The sequence below is a fragment of the Staurois parvus genome, unplaced genomic scaffold (assembly GCF_062004578.1).
Source record: "Staurois parvus isolate SC_StPar_1 unplaced genomic scaffold, SC_StPar_1.0 ptg000020l, whole genome shotgun sequence".
Taxonomy (NCBI): Eukaryota; Metazoa; Chordata; class Amphibia; order Anura; family Ranidae; genus Staurois; species Staurois parvus.
Genome location: NW_028317816.1, coordinates 6,880,430 through 6,906,412, shown reverse-complemented (window position 1 = coordinate 6,906,412; position 25,983 = coordinate 6,880,430). Strand labels below are relative to the sequence as shown.

Below are 25,983 nucleotides of genomic sequence, written 5' to 3'. Positions count from 1 at the left end.
TATATTAGATCAGAGTGATGACAAAGAGTGTCAGCTCTTTGTCTCAGGGCTGTGATCAGCTGAGATCGGACGATGCTGCTCCTCCACACACATCACACTCCAGCCTCATCTGGATCAGACTCCGGAGGATTTCGGCACGCTCGTGTGTTGAAGAAAAAAAAAAACCCAGGAGGAGGGGTGCCGGGGAAGAAAATAAAGGAAACGGAAGCCAACCAAAAGAGTAATAGTAGCAGCAGTCTGTCCAACAGCAGCACCAGCAGAGGGACCTCCTCCGATCCCGACCCCGTGTACTCTGTGCGATCCCAGCCTGACACTCTGCGCTCCATCCACCACTGGGACCATGGACTGCCACGGACTGCCAATGTGTGCCACCTCTCCCGGGATTATCTCCTTCACCCCATGGATCTTTATCTTCACCACCTTCATGAGGATGTCCCTGGGATCTTCATTCCTGACAGGTAGGGATCAGCACGACCTAATAGATGGACACTCAGCACAATCACATACAGAGGGCACTACACATACATCCATCATTGTACATGGCATGCACACCGGTGCACATACAGAAACGTCTATATAGATATATGACCTAGCAAATGGATGGATAGATAGATAGACTGATAGACAGATAGATAGATAGATAGATAGATAGATAGATAGATAGATAGAAAGAAATATAGATAAAATGGGTCAGTACATAAAATTAGTGTACACATGCAGAAAAGTGAGTATATATAGTACAGTGTATATATATATATATATATATATATGTATATATATATATATATATATATATATATATATATATATATATAGATCTATATAGATAAAATAGATCTGTCAGTACACATAAATGAAATTGAGTATACATTGTACAATAATACACATACAGGAAAGTGATTCTATATATTTAATAGATAGCTCAGCACACATACCTGAAATTGAGTAACAATGGTATGATAGTACACATACAGGAAAGTGAGTATATTTATTAAATACATATGTCAGTACACATAAATGAAATTGAGTATAAATGGCATGATAGTACACATACAGGAAAGTGAGTGTATTTATTAAATAGATATGTCAGCACACATACATGAAATCGAGTAAAAATGGTATGAGAGTACACATACAGGAAAGTGAGTATGTATATATTTAATAGATATGTTAGTACACATACATGAAATTAGTATATATGCTATGTTAGTACACATGCAGGAAAGTGAGTAGAATTAATAGATATGTCAGTAGACAGACATGCAATTAGTATATATGCTGTGCTATTACACATGCAGAAAAGTGAGTATATATAGTACACACACACACATATATATATATATATATATATATATATATATATATATATTTAATAGATCTGTCAGTAGTACACACACATGAAATTGAGTATAAATTGTATGATAGTACACATACAGGAAAGTGAGTACTGTATATATATATATTTAATAGATCTGTCAGTACACATACATGAAATTAATATAGATGCTATGTTAGTACACATGCAGAAAAGTGAGTAGATTTAATAGATATGTCAGTTGACAGACATACAATTAGTATATATGCTGTGCTAGTACACATGCAGAAAAGTGAGTATATATAGTACACACATATATATATATATATATATATATTTAATAGATCTGTCAGTAGTACACACACATGAAATTGAGTATAAATGGTATGATAATACACATACAGGAAAGTGAGTACTGTATATATATATTTAATAGATCTGTCAGTACACATACGATAAATTAATATATATGCTATGTTAGTACACATGCAGGAAAGTGAGTATATTTATTAGATATGTCAGTAGACAGACATCAAATTGGTAAATATGCTGTGTTAGTCCACATGCAGAAAAGTTTATATAAGTGAGCATATATATATATTTAATAGGTATGTCAGTACACATACATGAAATTGGGTATAAAAGGTATAATAGTACACGTAAAGAAAAGTGAGTACGTATACATAGTTATTAGATACGTATATATACATGAAATCACTGCAGGGTAATGAAAGCAAGTATATATATTATATATAATGGATGTCAGTACACATTCATGGCAAATGAGTATATATATAGTATATACATGCAAGAAAGTATATATATATATATATATATATAGACAGTATGTAGCAATAGAACCCTGCATATAGCATAATTGTGTAATAGAAGGTATGTGTATATACACATGCAAGAAAGTAATTATACGATATAGAAATATCAACTTGCATTGCCTGTTTTTGATTAACACTAAGGATAGTCTGTTTAATCTATTAGACTAGAGTTTCTGAGTATTATAGATCTGTATGTGCACTTGGTACACTATGAGACACACATACACAAACACACACACATATACACACACACACACACACACACATATATACACACACACACATATACACACATATACACACACACACACACACACATATATACACACACACACACACACACATATACACACACACACACATATACACACACACACACACACACACACACACACACACACACACACACACACATACACACACACACACACACATATACACACACTCACATATACACACATATACACACACACACATATACACACATATATACACACATACACACACACACACACACATATACACACACTCACATATACACACATATACACACACACACATATACACACACACATATACACACACAAACACACATACACACACACACACACACACACACACACACACACACACACACACACACTATACAGAATATATTGACTATTTTAGATTAACACTAAGCATAGCCAGTTTCATCTATTAGAATGGAGTTCCTGAGCATTATAGATCTGTCTGTGCACTTGGTGCACTATGAACCACTTATCTATAAGTAGTTATTGAGTTTGAAATAAAGCTGCCATGGCTTCTTGTGTGCAGTGCTCCCCCCATAGATGATGTAAGAGTTCATTGCTGGTGAGATCGGAGTGCTCTTGCGGTTATCTTCAGTTTGCACAGTGCTCTGATCTGCAGGATGGCTGAGACATGCCATAATCTGCCTGTATATTGGAAGCACTAAACAGGTGTCTGACTAGTGCAATAATAGAAAGCCAAGCACCAACCCCTGGCTCCCATTCTAACTCATGGGATTGTTTTATTGAATTGATGGGGGCTATCTTATACATAAAAGTAGTGGCACTGCTGCTGGATGTAATTACATGTTTGCAGGCAGGTGAGGGCTGCAGTCCTTGGAAGGACATATTTCACTGACACCTGGTACTTTAAACTAGAAGAAAAACTTTTAAAGTTTGAAGTCTATTAAAGGCAAGCAGTGTTCAGTTTCACAAAAAAGTGATCCCGAACGTAGATAAATACTAAGATGATCAGAGCACAAGGGAGGAGGAATAGAGAGCATGTTAAGGGTACAACCTTGTGTGAGCTTTTGAAAAATGAGCTCCTGATGGAAGGTAAATGGTGACAGATAACACAAGCTCATGTTAGGAGATCACCTTTGTCCCTAAGACCCTATCTCTTCCTATCTACATCACATGCCTGTTTAAAGATGGATGACAGCAAACATGTAATAACTAGACAAGATTTCTATTAAAGTCATTGAAAGTTGCTGAAGATCAGTCAGTTTTGCACAGGGAGCTGTAGGTGCTTCTTGGGTTGCTAAGTGCTGAAAGCAATCTATAAAAAATGATTACAGTATCTGCTGTTCATTGGGTCATATATCAACGTCTAAGGCTAACACCAGAGCTCATTACATTATGAAGCGGTTGAACTTTATAACTTGGTTTTGGAGACGTACAGTTTAAGTGGTGGCTGATTCACTGTTGCAGATTGTAGACTGCTAACCCTGTCTACAGGTTTCACATTAACATCAATCACATGTGCTGTAAAACCTGAGCTATGTACAAGCAAGTGTCATCCTGGTGAGAGGTCCCCATTGCCCCCCACCTCCCATGCTAGACTAAAATCTCAGTTTGCCAGAAATTGTGAGATCTACTGGTGTAGTCATGTAGTAATACCTATCATTTTGGTTTCTTCTGCAAGGCACTGTGGCCAATTGTGAAAACGAAGGAGAAGCTCTTCAAATTCCATTCATCACTGACAATCCATGTATTTCTTGTGTGTGTCTGGTAAGTGCCAGACTATTATTTGCTGGTGGTGGTCTCAGAAGGTTGAAATGTCTTGTTTGTTAAGTGTAACCTGAACGCCTTTCTTTATGCAGTCTGGTGGCTAACCTGGTCTTTGTAATCACAAAAGTATGCTTTCTGTACATGCCATCATGTCACCTGGACGAAAAAATGTGTATTATTAGTATTTATTCATTATTACTAATATTATTATCTTGTGATAAGTACCAGACTATTATTTGCTTGTGGTGGTCTCAGAAAGTTGAAACGTTACGTTTGTTAAGTGTAACATGAACGTCCTTCTTTATACAGTCTGGTGGCTGGTCTTTGTAATCACAAAAGTATGTTGTGTGTACGTGCCCTCATGTCACGTGGGCAAAAAGTGTGTATTATTAGTATTTATTATTCTTTGTTTTTTTATACGTATTATATCAAGATTTATTGTTATTATTATTATTATATGCATTATATCACAATTTATTATTATTATTATTATTATTATTGTTATATGCATTATATCTCAATTTATTATTATTATTTGTATTATATCAAGATTTATTATTATTATTATTATTATACGCATTATATCACAATTTATTATTATTATTAATATTATTATTATACACATTATATCACAATTTATTATTATTATTATTATTATTATTTGTATTATATCAAGATTTATTATTATTATTATTATTATTATTGTTATTATTATACACATTATATCATGATTTATTATTATTATTAATAATAAAAAAATATTATTTTTATTATACATACATCAAGAATTATTATTATTTTTATTATTATTATTATTATTATTATTTTACGCATTATATCACAATTTTTTATTATTATTATTATTACTATTATATGTACATCAAGATTTATTATTATTATTTTCATATGTAGTATATCAAGATTTATTATTCTTATTTTTATACGTAGTATATCAAGAGTTATTATTATTTTTACTACTACTAATACTAATAATATTATTATTATTTTTATTTACAACTCAGTTGGGTCTATTTATCAAAGATATTATGCATCTGTTTATCAAAGGGCAAGCCAAATTTCACAAAAACTAAAAAAAACTAACTAATTTGAGTGTAAATTGTATTAGTTCTGCTCCAATTTTATAATTATTAGTATGCCCTTTGCAATGTTCTTTAGTTTCTGTGGTTTAATGACATGTAATTGGTTTCAGTCTGACCTGTAATGTTTTGGGGATTTAGAACTGTGCTGTAGGAAGTTATTAAAAAGCCTGGTTCGAATATACTTTTTCAGCCTTAATGTAAATCATGTATTTCTATTTGATGAGTGCAGTCATGACAGTACTAGCTCTTGATAAAGATCAGAGATTGCAATCTGGAGATTGGGGTAAATAAAGTTTTTGTAGCACCAATCTACCTTTAAGCTGTTTGCTTTGCTGTGTGTCTTTATATAAGCTGTGTCTCTAGCAGTGATAGGATGATTTCAATACACTGATTATTTTCAGGAAAACGTCTCCGCAGGTCTGAGGACAAGTCTGTTCTACACAAGACCAATTAAAACAAAAAACTAAAGCTTCACATTTTAGGATGTATAGATCTTAAAATAATTGTTTATTGAGGGAGAAGTTGATTTTTTTCCTTTGACTTTTTTTTTTTTTAGTTTAGTTTACAAAGAATTCCATTTCAGTAATGTATAATGATGGATTTAATGACTTTTATTGGGTTTTAGAATTTCCATATTAGATGTTGCCCACAGTTGTAAATCCAGAGTATAAAGCTGCAATGGCAGACTTTAAGGAATAGTCTCAGATCACAAAGACAACACTAGTGACAAAAGTTTTCAGTTAGGGATTTTATTTAGCAATTGAATAATTAATAATTTACAAACATTTCAAGTAAATATAATTTACAAAAACTAACATTTCAGTAAAAACACTAAGATAGTTAATGAATACTTTCTATAAAATATATGCCTGATTTTTTATTTGTACGATTAATGAAGCAACTTAATAATAACTAGTAAAAAGTGTTCTAGAAATAGACACAACCGTAAACTATGTAGAATGAAGTTCTCTAGCTGGTGTCAGCACTCTGCTATGACAATGACTGCTGTCTCCGCTAAATTGCTTTGTTGTGATAAAAGATGAAGAGAGGAAGTTTAATGACATGCAAGTGTCTGACTGTATTGATTGCCATGAGCAGTCATGTGACTTGGGATTTAATCAGCTGATGGCTGATACAGCGCAGTAATGCAGCTTCATCAAAAAAAATGATGTATTGGTGACTATGGGAATTCATGTGACACTTGTAATCAGATGAGAGTTTAATATCAGTTATAATAAAAGCATGGTATTAAAATAACTTCAAATATGCTGATTTATTAAACTAAAGCTTTTACATTATTGCAAAAAAAAGAGAAGAATGAAGACAACCTTACTGAACAGAACTATATTGTTTGTGTCTCAGCTGTCATAGCACAGAGGAGCTGTGTGTTTTCACAATGAGAGTATATAATAAATGGTTTGCCTGCATTGCAGGACATTATTGTGCCTTTTCCCTGAGTATGTATTTTGCCAGATTACACAGTGCAATAGGCACTTTGTATAGAACCAAGCCTGCAGAAATTACAGACTTTATTGCCTAAGCTTGTATTACAGTAATAGCGCTTCCTGGTAACTGAAGTTGGGGACTACTGCCACAGGTCTGAAAACGCAGCGCGGATATTAATCGGTGCCTATCAGGTTAAATTTGTACTTGCTAAAACATATCATTCTGCCAATTCCTAAAGGGGAACATACTGTTCAGTAATAAGGAACGGCATAACACATTGCTGGGGTTAGGCTCAATTCACAAAGCTTAAACACAAGGACAAGGATCTTTATTATAGCCATGTCATTTTTAAAATCAAAAAATAATTTTCACAGTCACGGTACTAGTAATTTCACTAGGAAAGGCCAGCAGTGACAGGCTGCATTCTTTAAACGAGAAGCATGGGATATTTCAATCATACATACCTAGGTGGATGCAGAATCGGGCCGATGCTGCGTCTGTCCCCTGCCGGCTCTAAGAGTGATTACTGATTGCCAAGTTCTCACAGCCGCTCTGAGCAGAGAGAGCGGTGACTGTCAGTCACCGCTCTCTGCTCTGCCCCCCACCCCATGCTCACTGGAGGGGAGGGAGCGGCTAGCTCAGGCTCTCAGCGCATCTCTGAGAGGCAGAGCCAGGTGCCGATCCGGAGTCTGGGGCGGATTAAAGTTGGGATCTTTCCCCAGCCTGGCTGAGTGACATTAGCTGACAGCAGACTTCAGACCCCTGTCAGCTGAAAACAAGTCACAGGAGTGAAGAACAAACTCTTGTGATCCACAGGAGAAGTACAGCCAAAAGAGCTTTGGCTGTACTTCTCCTTTAAATGAAAAAAGAGCTTAACCTCTTGCCACACATGTAATACATATATGTGGTGGCAAGAAAGGTAGGTTTTAAAGCTCAGCTGCTCAGCGCACTCCCTGAGACATCACTGACAGATCTCGGTCAAGGCTTCTGATCAGGAGTCAGTAGGAAGGGCTCCTGATCATGTAGGGCAGCACAGTGGCTAAATGGTTAGCACTTGCACCTGGCAGTCCTAGGGTTGTTGGTTCAAATCCCAACCACAGCACCACCTGTCTGGAGCTTGCATGTTCTCTCTGTTCTTGCATGGGTTTCCTCCAGGTACTCCAGTTTCCTCCCACAGTCCACTGACATACTGGTAGGTTAATTGGCTCCTGGCTAAATTGGCCTTAATTTATGTATGAATGTAAGCTAGGGACCATAGATTGCACACCCCCTGAGGGTTAGGGGCTGATGTGAATGTAATATATATATATATATATATATATATAAAGCATTGCATAAATTGACAGAGCTATATAAGTACCTGAAATAAATAAATGTGACTGCTGTACAAGCCAAAGGCAGTGGTCACATGATACGAAAGCCATGCCACTTCTGTATCATGGAACCAGCTGTTGAAAATCACTTAAAGTGGAACTTTAAATCAACATTGACTATTTTTAATCATTATACTACTAGCATTAGTATTAAATAGAAAAGTATACGCATTACTATACCTGTTTTACATTTTTTTTCTACATTTCTTCAGTTACTTCCTGGTTTCCAAGCCTAGGCAAATAATGTCATACATCCTAGGAGCCTTCAGGAGGGGAGGGTTCTCAGCTCAGCCAATGCCTGAGCTAAGGGCAGATGGGTTTCAGGAAGTAAATACCACGTGAATCATCTGCCCTTACTCAAGATGGCCACTGCCAAAAATACCAGAGGGTGTTTTCAAAATTAATTCTCAGCAAAATCAAGCATGGAGACATGGATGGATGAGTGAGTTTGCTTTCAATATTAACAATGAATTAATTAGAATTTTGGGTTTGTGGCTGCTGGCACAATCATGCGAAAACATTTTTTTTTGTTTTTATTTTTACATTTCAATTTACGTGTTTGTAAGTTTGAAGAGAAGGCAGGATAACTTCTGCTCCATTTTCACTTGGGTACAATTGACATTTATTTATTTTATGCTTAATACCTTTATTTTGGGACATCACCTGGATTCTTGCCTAGGTGAGAATGATGTTCCACCTGTCAACAGCCTCCTGGATACTCATGTCACGCATCATAGGATGCCTTGGGGTACTCTACAGCACATGCCCAGTCGATGCATCATCAGGGGCTGGCTCTTCCTGCTTCTTGCAGCTGGCCCGCTGATGATATGCAGGGACAGGCTGCAAAAACCCTGAAGACACTGGATTTGCTGGATATGTGAGTATGTGTTTTTGGGATAACCCAGAAAACCAGGTAGGAGAGGACTGAATCACTTGCCATACCATCCACAATACTTTTACTGTGACAGGTGGCAAAGCCAGGCTCAGCAATGTAAATATACAGTGCCTGGCACGTGCGCACTGGCATGCCCCCTGGGGCTTGCAGCATGACGATTCTGTGACTGCTGTATCCACAAGAGTTCGGTTACTGGTACACTTTGAGTGGCCAGGAGATCATGTGATCATTATGCGATCACAATTTAAACAAAGCAGTGAAATTAATTCATAACAGCTGTGCTTAATCTATTGATGCTACTATGATTGGCCCACAGCTATCACATGGTACCTGGGCCAACAACAGCACCTTGTACCATGTGATAGCTGTGGGCCAATCACAGCATCACTAGAGTAAGCACATCTGTTATGAATGAAATTAATTCATGACAATTCAAACAATTACTGCTACAGTGATCATCACTGTAACAGCAATCACAAAGTAAGAAAAGAAATCCTTGAACACCTCCTAGGGTAGTACAGTGTCACTACTCTGATGGCAGTATGTAAAAATGAATAGCAATAATAATAAATTGAATCTTTTTTTTTCTTACACACTGTCGCTGGACACAGTCACACCAGTCTTATGATGATGCTGTACTGCACTAGGGACAGTATGTAAAGAAAATTGGAAAAAAAAGCAAATTTTATTTAATTTCTTCATTTCCAAAAAATCATGACAAAAATATGCAACTTCAAAAGACTCACCATGCCTCTTACTAAATACCTCAGACTGTCCACTTTCCAAAAATGGGTCTTTTGGGGGGTGGTATTTTTACTGTCCTGGCTTTTTAGGGCCTCAAGAAATGAGATAGGCCATCAGTAGTACATCAGGACTGATCAATTTTGAAATGAACACACCAAGATTTGTAGACACTATAACGTTCATACAAACCAATTCATATACACTTATTGGGATTTTTTCTTACCAAAAATGTAGCAAACTACATTTTTTCCTAAACGTATTAAGAAATTTGATTTTATTTGATATGTTTTATAACGAATGTAGAAAATATTGTTTTGTTTTTCAAACATTTTAGTCTTTTTTTTGTTTATATATATAAAAAAAAACAGTTGAGTTTAAATACTACCAAAAGAAGGCTCTGTTTGTGTAAAAAAAAATGATATAAATTTAATTTGGGTACAGTGTTGCATGATTGAGCAATTGCCAGTTAAAGTAGCATAGTGCTGAATAGCAGAAATGCATGGTCATGAAGGGGTAAATGTTTCATTGCACAGAGAAGGTAAGTATGACGTCTGTTACTTTGTTAAAACCATTGCACAGAGTAGCTCCGATCCTTCTCTTCATGGGTCCCATGATGGCGCTCCAGGCTCCTCGCCCCTGTCGTGTTCACCCAAAGGAAGCTGGAAATTCCATTTATATATGGTTGGCTGGTGAGTCTCAGGAATGATGTTCAGTGACACCCATTGAATGCAGGTGTTGCAGCCGTGACACGTCAACTAAAGTATTTCCACTGTCACAGGATAAGTGTGGATCTGATATATTAATTTGAAATTTACAGTCGGTGACATGAATAGGATAATCTGTTTAAAACTAAGAATAAACGGAAAGTAAAAACCAAGAGGTATATTTATAAAGCAGTAAATATATTTATCAAACATTCACTGCAGGTGAATCTTCATGGATCAAGTGTTTTAGATGACAGTGGTTAATCCACCATCGGTATAGGATTTGTGAAAGTCACATTCACTGCTATACAAATATGTCCCCAAGAAATAAGCACATGGAGACCATGTGAACTTTGCAGTAGCAAAAATGAAAACATACTTTCTGTTCACCTTGAGGTTAGGAGCACAAATATATCTCAGCTTCAATTAAAATACACTTAGCCACACTTTCTGGTAGAACAAATAACACTAACATTTGGCAGGACATTTAGACTGGAACAATAGATTGGAACAATAAACTCAATATCTTGATCAAAATCATAACAAAATATAAACTGACCTTGGAATTTTGGTAACCTGCTACCTTGATGGTTCATTGACTGTTTTGTTTTCTAGAGTCAAAAGTCCAGCTAGGAATGGCAGCAATATAAGTGACCCTGTTTCCTTGCAGGCTTGCTATCTGCACTTCAGAAGTCAATCAGCTGCATTACACAATATAAAGCTGTCCAAACATTGATTCATTTTCTTTTTTTGATCAGCTCGCAGATTGAAAAAAAAAAAACTAAATGAATACCCCCACCCACACAAGAGAAGTGGACGGGGGAACCCTCCCCTCTGTGGTATTGTATACTGACAGTAGGGACGTCAGAATACAGCGATCAGTGCTGCAGCACCATTTGATCAACAAATTTCCAATAAGCTTGTTCATGAGAAGTCAATCATTAGATCAACTCACAAATGGGAATGGCCCATAGATGGATCGAAATGTGGCTGGTCCCTGCTGACCTTACAGATTTGGAGGTGTGGGCAGGGTCTAGTCAATCATTAGATCAACTTCTCACAAATGAGAATGGCCCGTAGATGGATCGAAATGTGGCTGGTCCCTGCTGACCTTGCACATTTGGAGGTGTGGGCAGGGTCTAGTCAATCATTAGATCAACTTCTCACAAATGGGAATGGCCCATAGATGGATCGAAATGTGGCTGGTCCCTGCTGACCTTGCACATTTGGAGGTGTGGGCAGGGTCTAGTCAATCATTAGATCAACTTCTCACAAATGAGAATGGCCCGTAGATGGATCGAAATGTGGCTGGTCCCTGCTGACCTTGCACATTTGGAGGTGTGGGCAGGGTCTAGTCAATCATTAGATCAACTTCTCACAAATGGGAATGGCCCATAGATGGATCGAAATGTGGCTGGTCCCTGCTGACCTTGCACATTTGGAGGTGTGGGCAGGGTCTAGTCAATCATTAGATCAACTTCTCACAAATGAGAATGGCCCGTAGATGGATCGAAATGTGGCTGGTCCCTGCTGACCTTGCACATTTGGAGGTGTGGGCAGGGTCTAGTCAATCATTAGATCAACTTCTCACAAATGGGAATGGCCCATAGATGGATCGAAATGTGGCTGGTCCCTGCTGACCTTGCACATTTGGAGGTGTGGGCAGGGTCTAGTCAATCATTAGATCAACTTCTCACAAATGAGAATGGCCCGTAGATGGATCGAAATGTGGCTGGTCCCTGCTGACCTTGCACATTTGTAGGTGTGGGCAGGGTCTAGTCAATCATTAGATTAACTTCTCACAAATGGAAATGGCCCATAGATGGATCGAAATGTGGCTGGTCCCTGCTGACCTTGCACATTTGGAGGTGTGGGCAGGGTCTAGTCAATCATTAGATCAACTTCTCACAAATGAGAATGGCCCGTAGATGGATCGAAATGTGGCTGGTTCCTGCTGACCTGGCACATTTGTAGGTGTGGGCAGGGTCTAGTCAATCATTAGATCAACTTCTCACAAATGGGAATGGCCCGTAGATGGATCGAAATGTGGCTGGTCCCTGCTGACTTGGCACATTTGGAGGTGTGGGCAGGGTCTAGTCAATCATTAGATCAACTTCTCACAAATGGGAATGGCCCGTAGATGGATCAAAATGTGGCTGGTCCCTGCTGACCTGGCACATTTGGAGGTATGGGCAGGGTCTAGTGTAAAAACCTAGTGTTGTTGCACTGGTGGGGATCCACAGGTGGGGTATACAGCAATCCAGAGGAGTGAATGGCTGTATACTTTTGTACTCATGTAAATGCCAATTCTTTGTTACATCAGCATTTACCTGTTCATGTGTGTATGATGTATTCCCCCAACACAAAACCTGCTCATTTTGGAAATAAGTCATACAGGCATGCACAGGTGAAATCTGTGTTTGCACAAGTATATGCATGTACAACCATTCATTTCTTTGAGTGGCTGCATGCACCACTTGCGATTTAACGGTCGTGGGGAAACCCCAGAGTTTTTACACTAGACCCTGCCTGTGCCTCCAGATGTCCATATGACTGAGCCCTAACCTGGGAGGGCCTTCTGTATTGTAGCAAAGAAGAATTGGTAGAGCTGACAACACTACTTGTGATTTTAGAACAGCAAATGGAGAGTTGTCAGCTCACTGCAGGAAGTTAGGAGATCATTGGATTTCTGCCATTCATGGGTATTTTGCTATCTAAAGTGATTGCAAATGCTAGATTTTTGTCTTAAAATAACAAACATGTCAAACTTACCAGCTTTGTGCAATGGTTTTGCACAGAGCAGCTCTGATCCTCCTCGGGTCCCCTGGCAGCACTCCTGGCCCAACCCCCCCCCCTTCCCGTAGAGTGTCCCCATAGCAAGCCACTTGCATGGGGGCACACGTGTATGCTTTCTCCTGAGCCTCACTTTGTGTGTCCAGAAGACACACAGAGCATGGCGTGGCCCCGCCTCCTTCTCCCTTCTTACTAGCTATGATTGACAGCAGCAGGTGCCAATAGCTCCCGTTGCTGTCTCTGAGCCAGTGAGGAGAGAGACACTGCTCATCTGCAGATTGCTGGATCGAGACTGTGGCCCAGGTAAGTATAAGGAGGGGTTGGGGTTGGAGCTGCATGCAGAAGGTTCTTTACCTTAATGCAAAGAATACATTAAGATACAAAAACATTCTTCCTTTACAACCTCTTTAAAGAGACAAAACATAGAGAAAAGTGCATGTATAGCAGGCAGTGATGTACTGAATATATGTTTTTTTTTTTATTTTGCCCTGACATAACCTTTAAAGTACATGGAAAATCTTTATAAATAGAATGGCTCAAATATTACAACATACAGTAGGGAAAATAATTATTTAACCCCCTGCAGATTTTGTAAGTTTGCCCACTTACAAAGAAATGAAGGGTCTATAATTTGTTTTATCATAGGTGTATTTTAAATGATAGGGACACAATATCAACCAAAAATCCTGAAATAAACACGATACAAATGTTATAAATTGAGTTGCAGATCAATGAGTAAAATAAGTATTTTATCCGCAAGCAAAACATGACTTAGTACTAGGTGGAGAAACCCTTGTTGGCAACCACAGAGGTAAGATGTTTTTTGTAATTGGTTAACAGGTTTGCACACATCTCAGGAGGGATTTTGGTACACTCTTGTTTACAGATCTCTAAATCCTTAAGGGTTCTTGGCTGTTGCCCGGCAGCTCAAAGTTTCAGCTCTCTCCATACATTTTTTTATAGGATTAAGGTCTGGAAACTGGCTAGGCCACTCCATGGCCTTATTGCACTTCTTCTTGAGTCACTCCTTTGTTGCCTTGGCAGTATGCTTTGGGTCATTGCCATGCTGGAAGACCCATCCACGACCCATCTTCAGTTTTCTAGCTGAGAGAAGAAGGTTCTCATCCAAGATTTTACAATAAATGACCCCGTCCATTGGCCCCTCAGTGTGGCAAAGTTGGCCTGTACCTTTAGCAGAGAAACAGCCCCAAAGCATAATGTTTCCACCTCCGTGCTTGACTGTAGAGATGGTGTTCTTAAGGTCATAGTCAGCATTTTTCTTTCTCCATACACGGCAAGTCTGGTAAATGGCAAAGAGCTCAATTTTGGTCTCATCTGAGCACAGTATTTTCTACCAATCCTTCTCTGAATCATTTAGATGTTCAGTGGCAAACTTCAGACAGGCCTGTACATGTGCTTTCTTGAGGAGAGGGACCTTGCGAGCGCTGCAGGATTTCAATCCATGGCTGCGTATTGTGTTACCAATGGTTTGCTTGGTGGCTGTTTTCCCAACTGCCTTGAGATCAATCACAAGCTCTCCTCTTGTAGTTCTGAGCTGATTCCTCACTTTTGTCATGATCTTCCTTACCCCATGAGGCAAAACCATGCATTATTTCCAGACCAAGGGCAATTGATGGTTATTTTGTACTTCTTCCATTTGCGAATAATCGCTTCAACAGTTGTCTCCTTCTCACCAAGGTTCTTGCTGATGGTCTTGTAGCCCATTCCAGCTTTGTGGAGGTCTACAGTCTTGTACCTGATGTCCTTTGAAAGCTTTGATCTTGCCCATGGTGGTGAGGTTTGAATGGAAGAAAGAGATTCTGAGCACAGGTATCTTTTATACACATAACAATTTGTCATTGGGAACACCTTCTTAAATTGACAGGACTAATCTGTGTACCACATGAGCACATAGCCAGTCTGTGGGAGCCAGAATTATTGTTGGTTGGTAGGGGATCAAATACTTATTTTACTCACTGAACTGAAACTCAATTTATAACATTTGTATCATGTTTTTTTCTGGATTTTTGGTTGATATTCTGTCTCTATCATTTAAAATACACCTATGATAAAAATGATATGCCCTTCATTTCTTTGTGAGTGGGCAAACTTACAAAATCTGCAGGGAATCAAATAATTATTTTTACCACTGTAAATAGCTTTTTCAACCTCATACAGTATGTTTAAATCAGAGAAATTGCCATTGACTACTTTTTTGTTGTTATCTGAGGACATGTAACTGCTATTGCTGCATTTCAGTCTTTTCCTCAGTCATGCTTGGGTGGAGCTTTCCCTTCCGAGGTCAATAGAGGAAGGGACATTGCCTCCTCAGACTCTACTTCCCTTGCGTCATCCTGTTACAGCATTCCAATGGCTATAGAAAGGCAATGTAAGGGGGGAGGTCAGAGCTGTGACGTTTGTATGTCTAGACTGAGCGGCTCCCTGGATGCGCATGTGCAAGGGAAGGAAGCGGTTGTCATGCACAGGAATTTTGCATTGCTAATGAAGCGGCTAATCTTCCAGATGCCAACAATTTGGGAGGGGGGGGTGGTGTTGGGTATTTTTGAGTTGTCTGCTCATCTTAGGAAGCAGTGGCATATTTAAAAAAACAAAAACATATTAACATATTAAAAAAACACAGCGATTAAATAATTGATGCCATTCTCCTTCCAACAGGGTAAAATGATACTGCCCGAACAGTAACGTTTATTTCAACTTTTATTGCTTTTTATTTTGCAGCATATAGCAATATTTCTATGTGTCATTGTATTTCTTATCTTTTGTCATTTTTACTTTTGTACAGATAATAAATATACAAAATTAATAGGTGGCATTCTGTGTCCTGAGCTAAGAATTCATAGCTCCTAGAGAGATTGTTGCATTAAATTACGGATAATAAATATACAAAATTAATAGGTGGCATTCTGTGTCCTGAGCTAAGAATTCATAGCTCCTAGAGAGGTTGTTGCATTAAATTACCAGTGTCTGCATGTTCGGTTATTAGGAATCTGTGTGTGTGTGTGTGTGTGTCAGGGGCGGACTGATAACTCATGGGGCCCCCGGGCAATAGGGGATCATAGGGCCCCTGTGTCGTTGCCCACACTCAAAGCACACCCAAAAAAGCCTACAAAAAGTACCAGAGGCATTTCATGGGGCCCCCTACTGACCCCGGGCCCTCGGGCAGTGCCCGAGTACTCGAATGGTCAGTCCGCCCCTGGTGTGTGGTTGCCTAGCAGAGCAGTCCACTGACAAACTGGTTGCAGTCTACCCCTAATTGTGTGTCTGATGTGTGTGTATGGGCAGTGGGAAAGGTGGAGGTACACCAGGATTGTAGATCACAGGGGAGCTTGGGGAATCTTGTGGAAATTATCTAGTTGCTCCACAGCCCTTAGAGTGCTCCAGGTTTTTTGCAAGATTTTTATCAGCCTGTGTGTGACCATCCAGCTCGATTTTGGAAAGTCTCCATTAAGTGGTGGTTGATGGTATTTCAGGCTGGGATAATTGTCTCAGAGTTTTGTTTAGGCTCCATGTACACGGGACGCTTAGAAAACACTTCTGAACGCTAGAAACTGACTGCTGGAAAACGTAGGTTAAAAAACATCAGTTTAGCTGCATTTGCATACCGTGTTTATGCGCGTTTATGTGCCTTTGTGTTTAGAAGCGTTTTTTAAAGATAACATCAGGAGACCTTCCAAAATGCCCAGAATGCACTGAAAAACAGTAACAAATTAACTATTTCAGACATTTTGAGAGAAATAGAGAGAGCAGAAGCAGAGAGAGCAGTATGTGTTGAGATTACCTGTCTTTTCTGGTTGTATTCACTATGGATCCCATCATGACCATAATGCAGCACATTCTACCATTTTTTCCTTCACGCAAACCCTAGAACTGACTGCGCTGGTGTACTAGGTCCATTTGAATACATGGAAAATGCATTTCTGATCATGAAAAAAGGCTCCGGACAGCATTTGGATATGGAACAGTTAAAAAACGCTTCTAAACGCAAACGCTTATAAACGCGGTTAGCCGCGTTTACAAGCGTTAGGTGTTTGAAACGCTGATAGAATCTACTCATGAACGTAAGTTAGGTGCGTTCAAAAAAACAACTTTAAACTCAACTGCCTGTAAACGACTGCAAACGACTATGTGTTCATGGACACATAGGAAAACATTAGGGAGAGTTCAGGGGCTGCTGAAAAAAATGCAGGAAAGCTCCTGAATGTCAGTTTATCAGCTGCGGTGTACATGAAACCCTTGTAAGCTTTCTACCTTCTGCCTTTCCTTTTTACCACCAAATAATGATCTTGCTTCAGTTAACAAGTTACCATGGGCGTTATTTCTTGGCATCATGAGGCAGTAGTGGGATATTAGTGTGTTTGTTTGTTGAATATGGTTGCTACCCATGTCTGGCTTGGGGAACTTGGGATTCTCATGATAATTTGCCAGCATGCTGGTCAACTTCTGAGGACATGCTGCAGATGGCAATACCCTTTGCATCATCCAGCTCCCCTAATCCTTGTACCTTTGACACCCCTGTCTGTGACAGAAAGGCTAATCCACTGGAGCATGTAGTGATAAAAACAAAATGTTAAACTGATTGTTATTACCTCTGATATTATACAGCTTTTGGCGTTTAGCACAAGATGGACTATGGATAATTTAAAGGGAAAGTTTACTCTAAAACCTTTTTTTGGTGGGGATAGAATGAGGGAGGACTAAACTATTTAATTGTGGCCGATGTCCCTGTTAGGGAGGTTTCTGTCACATGAATATGGTTGATGTTAGATAGGTAATGTGACATATTTTGCAAGATTTAAATAATGTGCTACTTTCTAAAATAAAAAGTCTGCTTCTGTATGCAAGATTTGAAAATCCATCTTATCTAAAAGAAGATAAGATGGATTTTCAAATCTTGCATACAAAAGCAGACCAAACATTCTATATTCGCTGTCCATGTAAGATAAAGGCATTCATTGCATGGGGCAGTGAATGTACTCTAGACTGTTTGGTCTATCAGTGCTGAAAACCTGATGAAGCTGATATAAGGATTAAGATGTCTGGACACTTCTCTGGCACGTTATACTATCTCTCTCTCTCTATATATAGTTATACTCTACATACTGTATATTATTATTATTATGATACAGTATTTATATAGCGCCAAAGGGTATGCTCAGCGCTGTACAGTAGCAAGGGGGACAGAACATGAGACAAGACAGTAACAATACAATACACGAGGGGTTCGAGGGCCCTGCTCTTTCGAGCTTACAATCTAGGAGGGAGGGGAAGGTGGTACAGGAGGAATGCACAGGTTTGGACAAAATTATGGAAACACCAGGTAAAAAAACAAAATAGTTGCCTAATATGGTGTTGGACCACCTTTGGCATCCATGACAGCCTAAATTCTCCTGGGAATTGACAAACATAAGTCTGGAATGGTGGATAATGGAATCTGATACCACTCTTCATGTAAAAATTGCTCCAGTTCTCACAGAGGCGGAAAATGAGCCTGAACCTTGTTCTCCAAAATTGACCATAGTAGCTCTGTTATATTGACGTTCGGCGACTGCGGTGCCAAGGGAAGGTGCAAGACTTCATCTGCACACCAGCTGTGTGAATCAGAGCAATATTGTCTTGGTAAATGGTGCTGTCTTCTGGAAACAATGTCTGCACCATGGGGTACACACGGTGAGTCAAAAGTGGTATATACAGTGCATCCAGAAAGTATTCACAATGCTTAACTTTTGCCACATTTTGTTATGTTACAGCCTTATTCCAAAATGGATTAAATTAATTTTTTTCTCTCAACATTCTACAAACATTATCCCATAATGACAACGTGAAAGAAGTTCAATTTGAAATTTTTACAATTTATTAAAAATAAAAACCGAAAAAAAGCACATGTACATTAGTATTCACAGCCCTTGCAGTGACACTCAAAATTGAGCTCTGGTGCATTCTGTTCCCACTGATCATCCTTGACATGTTTCCACAACTTGATTGGAGTCTACCTGTGGGAAATTCAGTTGACTGGACATGATTAGGAAAGGCATAAACCTGTCTATATAAGGTCCCACAGTTAACAGTGCATGTCAGAGCACAAACCAAGCCACAAAGTCCATGGAATTGTCCATAAAGTCCAAGTTGTAACAAGGCGTAGATCTGGGGAAGGGTACAGAAAAATTTCTGCAGCATTGAAGGTCCCAATGAGCACAGTGGCCTCCATCATCTGTAAATTCAAGAAGTTTGGAACCACAAGCAACCTTCCTAGAGCGGGCCTCCGGGCCAAAATGAGCGATCAAGGGAGAAGGGCCTTAGCCAGGGAGGTAACCAAGCCCCCAATGGTCACTCTGAAAGAGCTCCAGTGTTTCTCTGTGGAGAGAGGAGAACCTTCCAGAAGAACAACCATCTCTGCAGCACTCCACCAATCAGGTCTGTATGATAGAGTGGCAAAACAGAAGCTACTCCTCAGTAAAAGGCAAATGGCAGCCTGTCTGGAGTTTGCCAAAAGGCACCTGAGGGACTCTCAGACCATGAGAAGCAAAACTCTCTGGTCTTATGAAACAAATATTGAACTCTTTAGCTTGAATGCCAAGCATCATGTCTGGAGGAAACCAGGCACCGCTCACCACCTGGCCAATACCATCCCTACAGAGAAGCATGGTGGTGGCAGCATCATGCTGTGGGGATGTTTTTCAGTGGCAGGAATTGGGAGACTAGTCAGGATCAAAGGAAAGATGAATGCAGCAATGTACAGAGACATCCTTGATGAAAACCTGTTCCAGGGTGCTCTGGACCTTAGACTGGGGCGACGGTTCATCTTTCAACAGGACAAGGACCCTAAGCACACAGCCCACATAACAAAGGAGTGGCTACGGGCCAACTTTGTGAATGTCCTGGAGTGGCCCAGCCAGAGCCCAGACTTGAACCCAATTGAACATCTCTGGAGAGATCTGAAAATGGCTGTGCACCGACTCTCCCAATCCAGCCTGCTGGAGCTTGAGAGGTACTGCAAAGAAGAATGGGAGAAATTGCCCAAAAATGCAAAGATTTCAAAACGAACTTCTTTCACGTTGTCTTTATGGGGTATTGTTTGTAGAATGTTGAGGAAAAATATGAATTTAATCCATTTTGGAATAAGGCTGTAACATAAAAAAATGTGGCAAAAGTTAAGCGCTGTGAATACTTTCTGGATGCACTGTAGTTGCTGGCAGTGAGTCTACCTTTTAAGGTGATGATGGGGACTGCAGAATACCAAGATATGGTTGCCCAAACCATGACTGTGCCACCACCATGCTTTACTGTTGGCACAAGGCAGTCCTGGTTGTAAGCTTGGGACGGTGTTCTCCACGTGTAAATACGGTGGTTGGCAACAGTCTAAAGCTCAATTCATTGGACCATATTACAGTATTCCACTGATCAATAGTTCCCAATTTATGGGGGTGGAACCACTTTCTCCTCTTCTGCGCATTAATATTGGTCGCTAGTGGTTTGGCAATTGCAGCTTGCCTGTGAATGTTTTTGCTTATGTAGTTCTGTCCACACTTTTTTTGCGGACACAGGCTTTGGAAGACTGAAGTTGAACTCGGCAGTCACTTTTGCAGCAGTCATTTTCTTATTCCAGGTCACAAACCTGCGCAATGCCCTTTTTTCTCTTTCGGTCAGCTGACCATGTCAAGCACGCTTATGCTTATCAGATGACGTTTTCCCAAAAACTGTATATGCTGTCATAACCTTTGATAGTGTACCTTGTGACGTTCACAACTGCAAATCATGTAGTGTTTCCATATTTTTGTCCAACCCCTGTATACACTATATACATACAGTATATAATCCAGTGATGGGCACTACACTCAGAAAAGAGTCTTCCTGTTTTTTAAAGGTGAGTTGTGGGAAATAAAAAAAACATACATACTCACCTACAAGGCTGGTCTGAGCACATGATTGGAGTTCTAGGTCTTTGCTGAGCACAGAGCGGTGACTGTCAGTAACCAACTCTCTGCACTGCCTCTCTGGCCTTCACTGGAGCAGCGAGCTGTGGAGGGGGTGGAAATGGCTAGCTCAGGCTCTCGGTGGTGTGCTGAGCTACATGCACTTTAAATTGGTGATCATTCCAGAGCCTTGACCAGCCCTGAATCGTCAGTCAACAGCAAACTTTAGTCCATTGACAGCTGAATCTGGGCCACAGTGCACTCCTTTTACCCAGAAGAGAAGTAGGGCCAAAAAAGCTTTGGTCTTGATTGGTTGGCAGGGAATGACATAACCCCCATGCATATGCACAGGAATTAATTAATTCAGGCACCAAGGTGTGCCGAACATGTACACTCAGCTGAATATACACAGCTCATTGAACATTTTAGAAAATACTGTGAACAGGCAAGTAATTTTTTCTTGTTCCAAAAAGGACATGGAATGTCTTTTTGCCATAAAGGTTCTGCCTGCTCACAATTTTTTATTTTTCCACTTCACTTCTGCTTTAAAATTTAACTAATCTCACAATTTATGTTCCTCAAATCAGTTATATTCAAGGCATGTCTGTAACTGCCACTGTTGACATTGTGTTTATGTCTGCTCTCAATCGGACCTTTACACCGTCAAATGGCTGGTGTCATAGCTGATCACATGTGCTGCACCATGACACCTGCAGATTTAAATAGAGGGCAAGATGGTGTCAATTTTCATCTGTAAAGGATAGGAGGGTTTAGTTCCGCTTTAATGGCAAACACCTCTGATAGGTCAAATTAAAAAGACCTCTATATTGAGTGCTGAAAGTGCACAGCTCTCATTAGGTGCTTCACTGCCTACACATGACCATATCAGAACATTACCATCCAAAGTATGTATATGCAAACCTTAAAGATGAACTTCAAGTTTTTTTGAAACTTTTAAAGATCAGATACTTACCTGTGTCTGGAGTCCACACAGCTGGTTCTTCTTACCCCTGCACCACCCTCTTAGATATGGAAACCGACTGTGGTTTCTTGAGGAACCACAGCCAACTGCCCACTGCGCATGCATGAGCTTGCCACTTTGTGAATGGTCCGCAGCTTCCTGGGACATGTGACATATCCCAGGAGGCTGTGGGAAGCTGGAGGGGAAAGGGATGTTATTCTCAACTAGGAGAGGATTACGGAGGTGGGAGCAAATACCAATAAAAATCAATGCTCATTCCCCTCAAACTGTAGGAGCAAACCAACAGGGCTTCACTTTTTGAGTGAAGTTCTGCTTTGATTAGTCTCACTGTTGTTCAGAGATCATTTTGTCTGAATGTAAGTGATCCACTTTTCATTTACATGGAAATTCCCTTTAGCATCAATTGATTTTATAGTGTATTCAGTTTCCAATTATAGTGATGTCATATTGAAGAATACTGTAAAAATATCCTTTGGTAAGGTCAAAGACAGTAACACTCTATTGCCTGTGATCTGACTGCATCTTCACTTAAGCTATTAGATGTCAGTCACTAGATATTACCACCATGTTATTCTTTTTACCTAGCAAACATATCATTACAACATGTAGCTACTTTTAGATGAAACATTTACCGCCTTTCCCTTAAGGTTGAAACTTAGTTCATAAGTGTGTACTTTCACTTTATTGCCTTCTAATTATGTCTTGCTACATTGGGCCTTAAAATAGCTCAACATGCAACATATTTCAACAGCGTTACAAGTAGAAGATGACAACAATATTTGGCAAGCTGACACTGATTTCAGCGTTCTGCATGCTTATTGTGAAACGCTTTTGTATGCAGTCACCTTTATTAGAGTCCAAAGAAAAACATGCAACTGATTGTATGAAGTGTTACATGAAAGCTCTAAGGTTAATGCACTCACTTTCAAAAAAGTGCTAGTATTTATTGGCTGTAATAGAACCGGCTTTGCCATCTTTCATATATAGAGTTATACATGTATATTTCAATGCCTTGGAAATAGGGAATAGCTGTATGTTGGAAAGTTTATTTAGGAACATGATATGTGAGGCTAATTCCTATATTAAAGGATTTTCTTTTTTTTTTAGTATTTAGTATTTCATTTTCTAAAAATGTTTGAATAGAGTAAAAAATATTATTTCAAAATCAGCATCTAATGCAGAAACTTTTCTAATGGAAACCTTGAAAAAAAAAAATTATCTTCAATTCGAACATTGCAATACTATTAGGAATATGAATACTTTTTAGCTGGCCATGCATGTGGCAATTCGGTAGCACAATCAAACTTTTATTTTTATTTTTTTTTGTTAAAATGGCAAGCCATTGAAGATATAAAATGATGGTTTTCATAGACCATAACTTGATGGATCAGAACTGACCTGATGGAGCCCAGGAGAAATCTGATATTGCTGTAGTGTTTTTCAACTTTCAATAGACTGTATTGAATTTGTTAATGTATTGACCAATTTTAACTCCACAATCAACCAGATTCTGGTAGAAGGTTTAACTTGTGGGTGCTAAATTGCTTCGTTTCTGATGATTATTTGCAATCATATTTGGTTCTTGGTTGATGGAAAGTGGTGGAAATTGACCTAAAATTACCAAATGTGTGCTTATTTTAAAGCATGTCAAGATATTGTTAAAATAAAGTATGCAATATTTCTTCTATACATAAACACTTTCCCATGTTTTATACATTTAAAGACTATGCAAGTACAGAACAATATCTGTTGAAATGCAAAAAAATGCAATCTGTGGGCTCCAAGTATTTTTGTGGACTGAGTGGTGTCAGCCTCTTCCCATTGTCACTGATTAAACTACACAAGCACTCCCACTGTCAGATCACTGCAGCATAAAAGCTATCAGTTCTTTAGTCCAAAATCAAAACAAGATTTTTTTTTAGTTAACACAGGGAGCATGCAAAGAACTTAGGGTATCTCAGCATTTTTAAAAACATCAACACAGGTTACTTATTTATCTATTAAACCAAATTCTTAAAAATATAGGCAGAGCTAAATAAAGCGCATAAAGGAAGCTACTTATTAAGTTTCTGTGGTTCTCAATTATTCAGGGCATGGTATATCTAGCAGTAGTTTGTCACATTCAACTAGATTTGTTCTCTAATGTTGAAGATGTTTTGTAGCTTACCAGGTCATTGAAGAAGTGGCTTGGTAAGTCATGAAACATATTCAACATTAGAGAACAAGTCCAGCTGAATGCTACCAACTACTACTAAATTTACTTGATAGGGTTTTACACTTAGAGGGGCCAATTTATAAATGTTTCACACAAGATTCACAGCTTTTGCCCAGCATTTACACATTGTTCTAATTGGATGTATTCTGAAAATTGTGTGAATACGGATGAAAATTGTGTGAACCATGAGGGAAAACTTTTATAAACACACCACTTAAACCGCTTACTCATGATGAGAATATTGGATGAATGATCATCCGTTTTTTTTTGCATACTAGACTTGAAAATGAAGAGGTTACTAAAGTTACAATAATTCTCATAAGACAGAATACAATTTTGCAAGTGATGTGATGTATTGTATTGTAATGTATTCATTTGTTTCTGAGCATGCGTGGTCTTGGTCTTCCAATTTTTTGGGGACGAATACTGTACAGATTAAATGAAATTTGTACATTATGGTATCGTACAAGAAAAATGTTCATGTTTGTCCCTTCAGATAATTTTGCATGAACTTTCAAAAGCTGTGTAATAACGATGAAATTATCATACAATCACTTCAAAAGCGGTACTTTTCATCAGATTTTCAGATCCTGTGTACTAGTCTTTAGCGTAACAAAGTGAGTTAATCAACCTATCACTGAGGTGCCAAGACTGATATTAAGAGATTTGCAAGCTTTTTAAGACACTGGAGTGAAAGAATTTATAGATATATGGGTGAAACAGGTTGAGGGCAAACACCTCCTTCACAAAAGTCACTTAAAATGGAGATATAGATAATGCTATAGCTGATTACTTTATGGCCTTAGGCATAGCAGCTCTACAAGACTTTGTATACAGATCTCAATACCTTTGGTTCACTGGTCTTGGCATATATGCGCACTCTATACACAACACAGTAACAATTAGATAAGCAGGATGAATACAAATTTTACTATAGCATTGCTTCTTCCTGATGTCCAGGGTCACACCAAAGGCTTAAAATAATAGGTTGTAATAGTAGAAGGGTTAATCACAGGCATGGCAATGTGTTGCTACACATGTTGATGGTAAATATCCTCTCTATTTAATTTTGCTGCTTTCAGTGAAAATTCCTGTCCAACTGGTGAATAGTTATGTGCAAATCTCAGTTTTCCATCAAAGGTTTAACATTGTTTCTTTCCTCCCACCTCTTGAGCCCTATTGTTAACTCTGTAATGTCATGCATGGCTTCTCTGGCTAACAGAGGCGCTTTGGAAGTATGGGAAATGGGTCAAATTTAAAGGATATCTAGTCCCCAAAATGTAAATGTAATATCTTACCAGTGCTTAGATGTAGTGGTTGCATTAGTTTTAATTTTTCAGACATTTGTAGCAAGTACAGAAAATACTCATTAGTATTGCCAGAAAGGCAGTATCCCTGTCATTTCCTGTGAACTGAATTGAAAGCAGAATGGGCAGCACAGTGGCTAAATGGTTAGCACTTCCACCTGGCATTACTAGGGACATTGGTTCAAATCCCAGATACAGCACCGCCTGCCTGTAGTTTGCATGTTCTCCCTGTGCCTGCATGGGTTTCCTCTGGGTACTCCAGTTTCCTCCCACACTACAAAGACATGCTGGTAAGTTAATTGACTCCTGTCTAAATTGGCCCTAGTA

General features: G+C 39.0%; 1 protein-coding gene across 1 annotated transcript in view; it reads left to right on the top strand.

Moving 5' to 3' along the window:
* Positions 1–211: 211 nt before the first annotated feature.
* BMPER (BMP binding endothelial regulator) overlaps positions 212–25,983 on the top strand; it is a 331,942-nt gene continuing 306,170 nt past the window's right edge. The window contains exons 1-2 of the mRNA XM_089687148.1: positions 212–458; positions 4,081–4,166. Of these exons, the coding sequence (XP_089543274.1) occupies positions 341–458; positions 4,081–4,166 (204 nt within the window). The 5' untranslated portion in view covers positions 212–340. The remainder of the gene's footprint in view (positions 459–4,080; positions 4,167–25,983) is intronic.